Below are 15,388 nucleotides of genomic sequence, written 5' to 3'. Positions count from 1 at the left end.
GAATTTCTCTAGAAATAACATAGCATGAAATACTAATTTCCCAATAGGACTGCTTAGAGCTTGCTGCCAGATTACAAGCTGGGGAATGATCACCATCGTCCCCAAGTAGGTCTAAGTCAGTGTCGGTGGATCAAATCCACTCGAGAGAAGGGAATCCCTCGGGTAGGAAAAATCCTGGTCAACCGAACAAAGTCAGGATGGTTTAGAAATGAATTCAAAGATGGATTGAATCCTGAAAGTGGCAGAGAAGAAACATTGTTGTTTCCAAATGCAGCAGTTCAAATATTTCATAAAACGAGAAACTGAAGAATCTTCACAAAAGTAATAATAATAAACCCATACTCTAAAAAATCTAACATGGGATGCTATACGTCAACTACTGAGGTGACATGCGAAATAAACCACAAATACATAAAAACAGTATAGTGAGCATGGCGCCTTAGAACAGGTAGTTTCGATGGAAAACACATCTAGCTGAATTACAGATGATGTCCATCTTCATCAGGACGTAGCATTCCCGTATAAACTTTCTTGAAAATTCATCTGTGTCTTGGATTTACCATAATCTCAGACCCTTTTGGAGTGGGACCAGGAGCCTGTCAAAAGAGTCCAGGAAGTAGCGATCCGGCCACACCGAAACAAATCTCAAATAAATTAGATCATTGATCAAGTCCAGATCTATCAATCGAGTACCATCAATAGGTGATTCCTTTATCTGTGGTACGGCCTCAAGTCCATAGACAGTTCGGGATTTCAGTGGGTTCCCCAGAAGGGTGAACCTCAAAGTATCATTCAAGGATAGACAGAGTCTTAATACCCGAAACAAATTTCCGCAAAAGTTGCCTGTAATTAGTTTGCCGAGAGCTCCACAGGGCCAATAGTAACTGTGTGTCAACTCACTTGACACACTTAATAGCAGTAATTGAAATCTCACTGAAATTAGTAGTTGGCAGATATTTAGTAGGCATTATATTTGGACTGTTTTTGACATGAACATTTTTTTTAAATGTTGCACTAAAATATTATGCTATGAAATACCTTTACTATTAAATCTTTTGCAGACACAAACCCTATCTAGGGATCTGCAACCTTTGGCTCTCCAGTTGTTTTGGACTACAACTCCCATAATACTTCACCATTCACTATTTTGACATGGGTTATTGGGATTTGGAGTCTAAAGATCTGGAGAGCCAAAGGTTGCAGGCCCCCGCCGTATTCAAATCCCCACAATATTGTAATAGTGGGTCATGAAAACACAAACATGGTCACACAAGCCTTTCCATTGCAAGGCAATAGTGACTAAGCAGAATGCGTTTGCCAATGATTTCAAACATGCTCAGTTTTCCTGTGGTCGGAGAGCAGGCTGCTCGCAGTCCGTTCGCCTTTGATGACAGGGCTTCAGAAATCCATCAGCCCACTCTTGCATTCATCTTTCCCAGTTTGCCGAATGAGACCACAAATTTGTGTGATAATACCGACAATTTTAACAACAATTACCAAGTGCTCTGAAACATGGAACGACTGTGGTATATGGTGGTGTACATTATATCACATATGATTGTGCTTTGATGGTTGAAACAATAAGTGGGTACACAGTGAGTTGTGCCATCCAATGCATGGCTGTGGTGTCAATACACATGGTGAGAAAGATCCAGTCATCGTATATCTGAGTCTGACTGAAGCGACTGCCAGTTGGGTAAAGTCAAGAGTTGTGGGCGTTTATGAAAATGTTCAGGATGTTTGAAAATGACAAGTTTTGCATTATTTATCAAGGCTGGAGGGTATGACTATCTGACATCAATTGTACCTGTAGTTGTGACTGGGTTAAAAGCCAAAGGTCCTTGCTACATGACCTCATTAGAGGTTGGAGCTTCAGATGGCGCATGACTTGACAGTTGGTAAACCCATGGCTTGATATAACAAGGCAGCATTCCTCAGTTCTGCATGTACAGTATAACATACATCTAAAGACGTTCACTCTCGGTATCACCAGCATTGCTAACATTGCTCTGTATTCCATTAAAAGCCCTGCCTATAGGAACATAGCGTATGAGGCTGTATAACGGCCAGGGCTCATTGACATTAATTGCCTTTCATTCCACAGATTCCACCACTTGCTGGAAGTGTCCTGAGGACCAGTGGCCAAATGAGGGAAGAAGCAAATGTGTCTTAAAGAGAATTGAATTCCTGTCCTACGAGGAACCACTGGGGATCACACTGACCACAACTGCCTCTTTCTCCTCCTTCACCGCAGCTGTTATTTTGTGTGTCTTTATCAGGTACAGGGAAACGGCGATAGTCAAAGCCAACAACCGCGAGCACAGCTACCTTCTCCTGGCGACTCTGCTGTTGAGTTTTCTCTGTTCATTACTTTTCATAGGAGAACCTCAGCCAACAACGTGCATGCTCCGCCAACTCACCTTTGGTGTCATATATGTCCTATGTGTGTCATGTGTGTTGGCCAAAACCATTATGGTGGTCATCGCCTTCAATGCCACAAAACCTGGCAGTAAGATGAGAAAATGGCTGGGCCCTCGGGTTCCGGTGGCTACGGTGTTTGGTTGTACGCTTCTTCAAGTCATCATCTGTGCCACCTGGCTTCTGCTCTGCCCTCCTTTCCCAGAGAAGAACATAACACTGAAGACCTGGACCGTCATCCTCCAGTGCAATGAGTGTTCGCAGACTGCCTTCTGGTGCATGCTGGGATACATGGGGCTGTTGGCTTGTGTCAGTTTCCTGGTTGCATTTCTTTCACGGGCTTTGCCTGACAGCTTCAATGAGGCCAAGTGGATCACCTTCAGCATGCTGGTCTTCCTCAGTGTGTGGCTGTCCTTCATCCCGGCTTATGTGAGCACTCAGGGCAAATATACTGTGGCCGTGGAGTCCTTTGCGATCATCTCTTCCAGCGCTGGATTACTCTTTTGTATCTTTATTCCAAAGTGCTACATCATACTGCTAAGACCTGAACTGAACACAAGAGAACATCTCCTGGGTAAAGGAGCAGCAAATAAAAAGAAATGACTTCTCATGGTTTAACCTACTAATATGTTTTACCAAGTATATAAAGAAAGTGTGGTCCATTTAGAGTATTGGACTGTTTATCTTGCCTTATTTAATCCAGAATACATGTTTTGATACAGCTTGGAAAAAATACAATGATCTTATCAGGTGGTTAGAGTCTTTATAGCATGTACAGTTATTGTTTTCCTGAAAGTTGACAGAAAATAAATAAGAAAAGCTCCTAACAAGCCACATCGTTGTGTAATGTAAAACAACTTTCAATTGGGTATTGTAGTGTGGAACAAAAGAACAATAAAAGACACTCCTTATCCAAAACCATTACCAAAATGCCGAGAAGCCTAGCCCTTTTTTATTTTTCTCTTCAAAAAGCATTGGGAAACATTTGCCCTGCTCATATGCTCTTTGTGTTGTGGCTGGTTGTGCTGGGAGAAGAGAATGTGTGGTTATTTTCTACACTGTTATCCATTAGACCTATGTGTCTTCCTTCAGTTATGACTTCTGGTATGTTTCCCCCGACCGCTTTTCTGAAAGGACTTTTTTTGGAGTGCCATCCAGGTGGTTTCATGCTCTCAAATGGAGCTGAAGTCTATTGCATTCCCCAATGTGTACACGTTACTTGTGTTGTATGTTTCTTCCTTCTGTTTTCATGCTTAGTTGGGGAAAACGAGTCAATCCTTGTGTAGGTCTTGCAGCCATCTCACTGGTCTCATTGCTGTTGCTGAGGTATTTTACACTGGGTGGCAGCCATCTTTTTGTATGCATTCTCCACAGTAGCTTCTTGTTTCCTTTTTGGTCAACTGCTTTGTCTCAATCCTCTAATTTGCTGAATATAAACACATCCATTGTTTGAAGAATTAGGCAACTTTCTTCAGCTATCACAAATGTGGTGTGACACATTATTCTTACTGTGCAGGACAATTGAAGAAACTACAGTTTGTAAATTGTGTAATCATCTTCATCATGTCTTCAAGAAGGCCTAAAACATTATTATATCGTTGATGCCCCTGGAATTTACTGCATTGTGGTGGAGTTGAAAGTCGGGATGGCATCAGATACTGCCATAGATGTTATGTTGGATCTATATGATATTAACAATAACGATACCACCAAATCACATCGAAAGTGATTTCATATTCTTTTCAAAGGCACTAAATACCCTCCACAGTCTATTTTAGGACTGGTGCAATTATATTATCAAACTACAGTCCTAGAATATTTGGGAAAAGTGTTGGATATAGCCTTTAAAAAAAATATTGAATCACTTTCGATGTGATTCAGTGTTATTGTTTTTGATAATATCACTGCATACCATTAAGTTATGTTTTATGGCATTTGTATAGCACCCAATGCCATTCATATGGCCCAAAATCACTGTGGGATGAACCTCCCTTTGAGGACCAATGTCTGAGGTATGAGAATTGAAAGGAGGATTGTTATAATGCGTGTGTACATTTAAGCCAGCACAAAGGTGGGGAAGGGGGGTAAGTGCCTGTTCTCGACCCATGGGGATCTGGCTAGAGAAAGGGTGCTCTGATAGACTGTCAGTAGGCGAGTCAAGGAGACTGATTATGTTCCCAGCTGGGCGAGACCGCCAACTAAGCAGTTAATGGATTTCTTACTTAGCTTTCATGTACAGAAGGTTTGCACCTACAAATTTAAAATAATCTCTAGGTGTTGTTTAATCATTTTTTTGAACCCTCATATTTTGTGATGAACATAGTCTGTGCCTTTACAAGGCTATTGTCTAAGAATCTGAATCGGTAGATGAAAGATATGGTCTTCACATAGAAAGGGATGGGTGCAAAAAAGGAAACATTTGACTAGATCACAAAAAAACAAGTGTAACTGCATGCATACCATCTCCCGGGGAGATTAACTTGAAGAGGGCAAGGAAACCTGGGGCACTCCAGATATTTCGGCCTACAAATCTCACCATCCCGTGCCAAGTTAGCCAATAGTTAACGATCATCGGATCTTAGTTGAAAACATCTGGAGAGTCATGGATTGAATATATATAGATCATTTATGAACAAGAAATGGAAAAGGAGGCAGTTTTCACCCATCAAATTATGGTGGCCGGACTCTCTTCTAGAAGAAGAATGTTAGAGTTCATAAGAGCATGTGATCTGACCTCCACTTTGCAGCAATATTTCTCCTGAACCACTTTCACTTAGAAGCAATGTCTCCCCTGAAAATATCTCATTGACAAGAAATATCTCCACTGGAAATTCTATGATAAGCAATGTCTCCCCTATGAATGCTTTTGGTTAGAATAAATGTCTTCCCAGGAAATACTCCCACTTAGAAGCAATGTCTACACTGGAAATACTCTTACTTCCAGTAAATGTCTCTTCAGGAAATCTTCATATTCAAAAGCAAGTCTCCTCTGGAATGTTCTCACTGTTGAAAACACTCTCACTTTGAAGCAACATCTCCTCTTGAAAAACTCTAGCTTAGAAGCAATGTCTCTCCTCAACATACTTTTTATTTTACAAACAAAGGAGGAGTCTAATCCCTAGTAAACATTAACAATGTCCAAAATGCACACAATGGTAATACCATGACATCACCTTGTACATTCGTCAATCATCAGTATATGTCCTCAAAAGATGTTCCAAATCACATATTTTAATATTGAAAAAGAACTCAAAAACACAAGACCCTGACAAAAAGATCTAAAACACTTAAAAAGCATATGCACATGTTACAATACAATATATACAAAGCAATCAAAAACCAATTTTGAACAATTAAAAGACACAGGAAACAAAAGTTGGAACCTGAAAACCTAGAAACAAATGCCATAAAACATAACTTAATGGTAGAGCAGTGCCAAATTTATTGTTATTATTCCACACTGTGCTCGTCATAGCCCGACTTATATAAGTTTCTGTCCTTAGTGTTGTGTGTTAACTGGACATTCCTCAGGGGCAATCATATCTCTTGTGCTCTGAAATGGCAGTCCTTTTCCGCTCAAAATTCTATTCTTAGTTTTCAAAAAAGATATTCCAAAATCTGTGGGTGCAACAAAGACAATATAAACATATCAATATGTGGGCGTCACAGGTTTGCATTACTACACCTAGCCCTAGCCCTCAATACTAAAAAGGGAAGAAAAAGGTAGAAAAATGTGACTATATCTCTACCTGAAAACTGACGTCCCAAGAGAACAATTTTCTTAGGCCAAATAAGGTTACAACTCCTTAGTTCTGTAGACACTGGTCGTCTAGTCCAACAACAGACCCCACGGTTAAACTGTACTAAAACAAAATAACGGGGCGAAAAGCCCCCAGAACAGACTGTTAACAAGCATCTAAACAGATCTGTTAAACAGATACACACAGAATCTCAAAGCAATCTAATGGGACACCCCGTTTCTCCAACACCTCTGGTCCCTCACCTTATTGGAGCCGTAGAGAAACATGACATTTCCAATGGATAAAATGTCAAACGTCCTCCAATGGATCAGGTAACAACCTGATGTTTCGCCTTCAAAGTAGGTCCTAAACACAGAATAGGTTATACTCACCTCCCTCAACACGCGCTTGTAGCGTGTCTCAGTATCCACTCCCTTCGCTGTGAGGAGCAAGCGACTTCTTTGACTCGCATCGTAAGGAAAAACAAGTTTGAGTGCAGGTACGTCCCGTGAATATGACGTATACTAGTCTTGCGACCGTCGGTTGCCAAGCAACCATACGTATCGCAATCACGTGATATTATCACGTGATGGTTTGTATACAAACAGACATTGTGTGCATTTTGGACATTGTTAATGTTTACTAGGGATTAGACTCCTTGTTTGTAAAATAATTCGATTATATCCCCACTTAGTAGGAGGGGTGAATACCAGATACGTGTGGGGTAATACCCCTGTAGAAATGTATGCTTTAAGAGGCAACATTTGTCTCGTTGTAGGGTTCTTTTTTTCACTAGTTGGGAAGAGTATAGTCCTTAATTTCCACACGGTTTTTGAATGTACCTTTATATATGAGTCATCGTAATAGTTGTCTACATATATATATTTCCAATTCCTCCATCACTTTAAATGGCTTCCAATGCAGATAAGAGTCTGGGCTATACAGAAGACTATATTTTGAAACTTTTGAATTCTATCCCTGATTTAGGTTTAGATAGTGAACTTTGTGAGATGAGTAAAGGTGACCAATGGGATGAATTAACTCAAGTACGGAAATGTCTAGTCCGTACAGAATTACATGCAATAATTATGATTGAATATTTGAAAAATCAAGCCCTTCCACAAGGGTTAATAGTTCGGAATGAACCCAGACTCTTTTTGGATAATGCAGATTTCAAATTAAAATGGAGCTATATAGCAAATAAGTGTGGTAGGGGCTGGTTGGTTTTGATTATTGAAACAGCTCAGGAAACAAGTAAGAAAATAATGATTGAGTTGACTTCCTTGGAGGAAGAGATGAAGAAAAAATTTGACATAGAAATTTTCAAGACCAAATTAGATGCACACATGAAGGAAATGCAATCTTTTAAAATGGATACAAGTTCTGAAAGAATTAAGAGATTAAAGAAAGATCTTACGAGTTTGTCACACGAAAAAGTATTCCCTTACATTACAAAAGACTATGTATTTGGGGCCCAGAGTGGAGTACAAAAGAATAACCGGAGGGTGAGATTCAGGAATACATCCTATAGTTCAAGTGAAGATGGAAACACAGTGGGCAATGAGGATGACTTGTTGAACCCTGGCCAAAGAGGTAGGGGTGGTCGAAGGGGTAGAAACCAGAGTAATACTCGGGGTACCAGGAATGGACCAAGACATCAACCTTTTCTATGCAGAGGGAATGGCGGGCAAGAATGGGATGGAGACCGCATGCAAACACGCAGCCACCAGGGTTGGTAGTTAACCTCTCTAACTACCGGTTGTCGGTGGAAGAAGAGGAAACTCTGAATAAGGGTCTGAATTTTGTGGTTTCAAAATTCCATAATCCCTTTGAGTTCAGGCTAGAGTTTAACGCCTTAATGCGTAAAGTACATCTTAGGGAGTTTTTTGGTGACCAACCATCTAATATTTGTACTAACTTTAGTGGTTTAAGAAATCCCTCTACTTTATGCCCTCCTGTTCATACATATTCTCCTGAATCTTTAGTCTTTGAGAAAAAGGTGCTAAAGGAAATAGAGTGTTTGGAACAAAAAGGCATCCCCAGAAATTCTAATCTTAGCCAAAAAGAAATTCTATTATTACGGAATTTAGGGAATAACAATGGTATCGTGATTCGCCAAGCCAATAAAGGCGGGGCGATAGTTATTCTCGATAAACAGGATTACATGGCAGAATGCGAAAGAGTGCTTTCAGATAACATCAGTTACCGCAAAGTGGATCGGGATCCCAACCCGACATTACATAAAATGATCAAAGAGAAGGTCGAAAAAGCTGTAGAACTAGAGTGGATCAGTAAACAGGAAGGAGAATACTTAGCTAGGGAGTCAGCCAGAACCCTGGTCTTCTATATACTCCCCAAGATCCACAAGAGTTTAGAGAAACCTCCAGGCAGACCTACTGTCTCGGGGGTTAACTCCCTTTTGGAACCCCTGTCCAAATTTGTGGATGTGTATTTAAGATCGTTTGTGATGAAAATGCGCAGCTATGTACAAGACATCCGAGATGCGATTTCCAAAATAGAAGGTTTACCATTCAATCCCTCCACAGATGTGTTAATATGTTTGGATATTCAATCGCTTTATACTAATATTCCCCAGCGAGCCACCCTAGAAGTGATTGAGGAAACGTTGCTACTAAGGGAAGATAACCATCCTGTGAGCAATTCGTTCATATTGTGGTGTGCTTAGACTGCCCTGGTTAACAACTTTTTTCAATTTAACGGACAATATCATGCACAAGTGGAAGGTACAGCGATGGGGGCTGCCATAGCCCCAAATTTAGCTAATTTGTACGTAGACATGGTTGAGCAGTCAGTAGTGTACTCAGAATTGAATCCTTTCAAAAATCAGATAAGTACATGGCTGAGGTACATCGATGATGTTTTTGTGGTATGGCATGGTTCTGTAGAGGAGGCTAAAGAATTCATGACATGGTTGAACACCCAAAATAGATACCTAAAATTCACGGCCACGTTCAGTACTATGGAAGTTAACTACTTGGACCTCACAATTTACCACAACAATTTGGAATTATGTTTCAAACCATATGTGAAGCTAACAGATAAAAATGCACTTCTCCATTACAAGAGTCACCATGCAAAGCATGTCCGCGATAACTTACCTTTTGGGCAATTTCTGCGTATCAAAAGAAATAGCAGTTCCAAAGAGAACTATGAAGAAAGGGCAAACGTACTAATTGAGAAATTGAACAATAGGGGTTATCCTCCGAGAGTGGTGAAACAAGCAGCAAAACAAGCCTTTAATAATGATCGTGGCTCTCTGTTTGAGAAAAAGATCAAAGACACTTCTAATCCTCCTTTGGTTTTGGTTAACACTTTCAGTAACCTGTCATATAAAATCAAGGGTATTATTTGCAAAAACTGGAAAAAAATGTATGACTTTTCCTACACCTATTGTGGCCTTTAAGAAAAGTACTAACATTAGGAACCTTGTAATGAAAAATGATGTCCAGCGAACTACAGTCTATCCACGCACACAAGGTACTCTTTGGAATCTTCCACAAGTGTTGGGCCACTATCCGTGTGGGAATTGTGTAATGTGTCCCTTGACTAAGAAAGTTTTGAAAGTCAATTTGGGTCTTAAACATGAATGGGTATTAAAAGAACATACTAATTACAATACCAACAATGTAATTTATCTGATTAAGTGTCCGTGTTCTTTGATATATATTGGGAAGACCAACAGGAAATGTAAAACACGGATGATTGAACACAGGAGCTGCATTAGGAACAATATTGATACCGCACCTTTGGTGTCCCATTTTAGAAGGTTGGGTCACTCAGAAAATGATTTTGAGCGGTGTATTTTGCAGAAAGTAACAGGGAAATGTCAATATTTGATTAACAGGAAATTGGTCAATTTAGAGCAGAAACTGATTTTTATGACCAAAACTCATCTGGTGGGACTTATTGAAAGTATTGAATGGCATAATGTGAGATGAATATTTCCATAGCCTAATCCTATCCTGGTTCTATCTATTTTCCTGGGGGCTATATTCCATGCTCTCTTTGACCCTGATTTTGGGACAGGCATAATGTAATATGTGTGTCATTTCTTGGGACATTTGTCTGATACATGTATTGTGTGCACTCATATTTATGACCATTTTGTCCATTCCAAGGATGGGGCTTATTCATATGTCCTGGCTCCCGGTTTGATCAAGAGGCTCACTTTCCATGTGTTATCCTTGATGCAGCCCGTACCCTAGTGAGATCTTGCAATCCCTGTTTCTGATCCATATGTAGTTATGTGGATCAGTAGTTGTGAAGTTGTTGGGTCCCTTTGGCTGGACATGTACACTGGAGTACACAGGGAGTAGCCTTTACCCTGGTTGGGATGGCTATGATACGGTTTTTTGAGACGTGACGGGTTCACGTGATCAGAAATAAATGGTGTGAGGTGGCTGCTTAGCGACTCACGTGCGAGAAGCGTTTACGTTCAGACAGCAGGGGCTTTAATTACCTTGAACTGCAGCGAATTAAGGCACTGTCTGTTTTATACAAGCCATCACGTGATAATATCACATGATCGCGATACGTATGGTTGCTTGGCAACCGACGGTCGCGAGACAAGTATACGTCATATTCACGGGACGTACCTGCACTCAAACTTGTTTTTCCTTACGATGCGAGTCAACGAAGTCGCTTGCTCCTCACAGCGAAGGGAGTGGATACTGAGACACGCTACGAGCGCGTGCTGAGGAAGGTGAGTATAACCTCATATTGGAGCCTATTGTTTGAATAAGGCCTTGCCTAGTTATATTGGGTTTTAATGGATACTTGACTATTCTGTGTTTAGGACCTACTTTGGAGGCGAATCATTATACCTGATCCATTGGAGGACGATTCAAGCCTTTTGAGACATTTTATCCATTGGAAATGTCACGTTTCTCTACGGCTCTATTAAGGTGATGGACCAGAGGTGTTGGAGACACGGGGTGTCCCATTAGATTGCTTTGAGATTCTGTGTGTATCTGTATAACAGATCTGTTTAGATGCTTGTTAACAGTCTGTTCTGGGGGCTTTTCACCCCGTTATTTTGTTTTGGTACAGTTTAACCGTGGGGTCTGTTGTTGGACTAGACGACCAGTGTCTACAGAACTAAGGAGTTGTAACCTTATTTGGCCTAAGAAAATTATTCTCTTGGGACGCCAGTTTTCAGGTAGAGATATAGTCACATTTTCCTACCTTTTTCTTCCCTTTTTGGTATTGAGGGCTAGGGCTAGGTGTAGTAATGCAAACCTGTGACGCCCACATATTGATATGTTTATATTGGCTTTGTTGCACCCACAGATTTTGGAATATCTTTTTTGAAAACTAAGAATAGAATTTTGAGCGGAAAAGGACTGCCATTTCAGAGCACAAGAGATATGATTGCCCCTGAGGAATGTCCAGTTAACACACAACACTAAGGACAGAAACTCAAATAAGTCGGGCTATGACGAGCACAGTGTGGAATAATAACAATTCATTTGGCACTGCTCTAGGTTTTCAGGTTCCAACTTTTGTTTCCTGTGTCTTTTAATTGTTTAAAATTGGTTTTTGATTGCTTTGTATATATTGTATTGTAACATGTGCATATGCTTTTGAAGTGTTTTAGATCTTTTTGTCAGGGTCTTGTGTTTTTGAGTTCTTTTTGAATATTAAAATGTGTGATTTGGAACATCTTTTGAGGACATATACTGATGATTGACGAATGTACAAGGTGATGTCATGGTATTATCATTGTGTGCATTTTGGACATTGTTAATGTTTACTAGGGATTAGACTCCTCCTTTGTTTGTAAAATAATTCGATTATATCCCCACTTAGTAGGAGGGGTGAATACCAGATACGTGTGGGGTAATACCCCTGTAGAAATTTCTCCTCAATATACTTCCACTTAAAAGCAAGGTTTTGCCAGCAAATTAAAGCAAACTGTACACTAGAAATACTCTCCAAGTACTGGGTTGGAGTGAATTACTGTCAAAGCTAAATTATCAGAACAGGCCCCTGTTCCTACTTATTTGAGCGGTATTAAGTGAAATGGTCTTTTTTTCAAAATTTCGAATTCCAAAAAGTCTGATTTTGAAAAACTGCTCGGAGGCCCCCTGATTTTCTAGAAATTCAGCCAGTATGGCAGAGGCTGGTGGTGGGGCGGAATCACCTACCTGATGGTGAAATTGTTCAAAGTGTCATATTTCGGAATTTTAAAGGCCAAACAAAATCAGCCAAAAAAAACGGTCTTTTTTGTTTTCTCATTTAAAATGTGGAAATATCACATAGAACCGTTTGAGCAGGTAAGCAATTGCTTCAACCTCTGCCTCTGCAAGAATTAGTTCTTTCTCACAGAGCAGGATATGGCTACCCTCCTTGTATGCACACAGTTAAGATTGTGAGGATAGTGATCATCTGATGGTGAAATAGGGCCGCCTTGTCGTCTGATCGCTCAATGTTCTCTTGCTTACACCACTGATAATAATGCTCAAAGGTGACAAAATGCTACAACAGTATTTGGGCCATAGTGATAAGACAGTTTTTATAATACTAATAATGGCAAGCTCATCTGTTTCTTAAAAAAGTTCTTCAGTGCGTAATTCGGCAGAGGTGTGCCTAGACTCTTTTTTTCATCCAACCCATCAGAAGGAGTGGGGGGGTTCATGGCATATAACACATCTAGTGGGACAGGGAGTGGAGGTCAGTTTGCCAAAGTGGAAGTGATGGGCCTGTCAGACAAGAGTGGGTGAAGTAAAGGGGTGGTAAATCTTGATGGATGCTGATGCCACCGATCTGCTACAGCATCACTACAACATCAGCGTCCTGAAATTCCTCAGCAAAGTTGATGGGGCAGATGCATTTGCAGGTAATTAAAAAAAATCCCATTTGCGTTAATGCCTAATTAATAATTAACAACACACTGATAGTGAAATTAAGAACCACTTGAGCAATCTCATGCAAATGTCTTTAATTTTCAAATAATAGGTGGATTTTGCCGACACGTATTTTGACCTTCAGCACGTGATAGTCATAAAAAATAATAAAAAGCAAGAACAAACAAGAGAAAAACAAACACAGATCAGATATTGGTCAAACATTCTACATATATTTCCATTACATGTACAATCATCGATCAATCTTTCCATTACTTATACACTCAAGTTAGGATGATCCATAACAATTAGCTATAACTCATTCAAAAGCTGTCTTGTACTCAAACGCTTGAGAGATCCACCAATAATACTTTAAATAAATTCTGATGCCGATACTCAAGAATGCTGATTTCATTCATCCCAATAGACTGGTGTCCAACCATATTAAGATTACACTGCCAAATCAATACTGAACCACATTGGTTTCTCACCTAATAATTCACACTACAAAAGTTCAAGTGTACACCACTAATCTTCAGCAAGTCTTTCACATTTCGAACGGCAAGGGTTTCCAAATCAGACTTCAGTTCATAGTTATTTAAACACTAATAATTCAATGTTACTGTCGTCACGCCAAGAACAAAATATTTCTTACCAAAATCGCTTCGCTCTCATACTTGAAATAGCCAAATCACTGACTTCAAATTAGTCCTAACATTGCCTCTTAATCACTACTCCGGAAGCAGAAAAAGATACACAATATGTTTCCTTCTATCAGGTCCCATCCCATGCATGATGTTCTAAAAATACAAAATATGGCACTTCCTATCACAACCACAATTCCAAATTGGTCGCACTCAAATCCCGGTACAATTATTGGTAATAGAAAAAAAAACCTTCTGCAGTTGGTAAAATACACCCACATAAAATTGTGGTCAGCAAATGTTACTCCTAGCTATACCTACCTGTGAATCTGAGAGTTCTGTGTGTCGCAAGCACGCCATTTTGCATACAGCCTCTTTTTAAGGGCTCAAGGGAAGCGTGTAATCAGTTGAACACTCCACGAATTTCCATACGTACACAAACCTTCCGAGCTATGCTTGTAATGATGCCTAAAAAAACCATTTGACTTAACTTGTGCTAAAACCTCTTGAAGACTTCCTGACTAATGTGGGTGAAACAGTACTCTCTGCATTCTTTAGAAAAAGGCCACTTGTTAATGGCTCAAGGAAAACTTGTCATACATTAAACACGCCCCTAATTTCCATATATATCCAGACTAGGGAGCTACACTCGCAAATCAGCCTCCAAAATCACTTGTCTTGTGCTAAAATCATATAAACACTTTGCAGCTTAATGTGTGTAGGATTTGCTGTCCACCTTTGTTAAAGTCCTAATAAAGAACATGACAAGCTGTGCTCTCAATAAACATGAATTACAACTTTCTAATGCTGAGACCAAATGCATACATGCGCCCTTGCTTAACATATTTCTATGTTTGAACATGGGTTGGCTTACATAGCGCCAACATCATCTCCGTGCTTACTGTCAGTTGATTACCTATACCCTCTTTAACATGGTTGGTTTAATTCATGTGGAATCACATTTCTAATGTGTTAATAACAAGATCATTGGTGATCTAAATCACATGTAAAGATATGGGAATGGTACATTCACTCACAAAAAAGATGATTAGGACTTGAGTACAAACTTATTTACAATTCATTTTGGTGCTTGATTGGTTTAAAAAACATGAAAAACCACATTTATTCAAAATATTGTTGGTGGAAATCCTCAACCTAGTTATTGTTAAATATTGTTTCTTAAAATCCCCCCCCTTAATTCGCAATTTATGAAGATGTCACTCATTATTGTTAGTCACTACCTTCAATTGACCTAACCTTTGTCTTGATGATGGCATCATGATATCTAAGTGCCAATCCTTCCCAACATTTCTCCAATTTGTACAAAAAGACCCCAATTTCTGTATCCAAATGCAATCCTTTTGAGACCATTGGGTGTTTACAAATCAGTGTTGCCTCCAATGTTCTTAAGTTTTTCTGGCTATCGCCACCCCCGGGGTTACTCTGTAGGGTCTTAAGGCCTACACACCTAATTTTGGATTTATCATCCATCCGATGATCGACCTTCCAATGTTCTGCTAATGGCAATCTGATATCTTCCTTGTGTAAGGTGTTCACTGATTCTTATCCAGAGTTCACCTATTGTGCTTCCTGGGTTTATGAGGCCACAGAGACAAAACAAGGGCATATACAACATATTTACTTTTGCAGTTAATGAATTCTGTTATTTTCAATTCGTCCTTAATCTTGATTTTCAACCTTTTGCATTTAAGAGTACACC

General features: G+C 39.8%; 1 protein-coding gene across 1 annotated transcript in view; it reads left to right on the top strand.

Moving 5' to 3' along the window:
* Positions 1-15,388, top strand: part of LOC138471220 (vomeronasal type-2 receptor 1-like) — a 221,752-nt gene that overhangs the window by 167,266 nt on the left and 39,098 nt on the right. The window contains exons 6-7 of the mRNA XM_069609040.1: positions 2,105-2,992; positions 8,144-8,811. Coding sequence (XP_069465141.1) covers positions 2,105-2,992; positions 8,144-8,811 — 1,556 coding nt within the window. The remainder of the gene's footprint in view (positions 1-2,104; positions 2,993-8,143; positions 8,812-15,388) is intronic.

The sequence above is a fragment of the Ambystoma mexicanum genome, chromosome 1p, assembly GCF_040938575.1.
Source record: "Ambystoma mexicanum isolate Mex_15411 chromosome 1p, UKY_AmexF1_1, whole genome shotgun sequence".
Lineage (NCBI taxonomy): Eukaryota > Metazoa > Chordata > Amphibia > Caudata > Ambystomatidae > Ambystoma > Ambystoma mexicanum.
The sequence above is the reverse complement of the archived record's forward strand: the minus strand, read 5'-3'. Positions and strand labels throughout refer to the sequence as shown.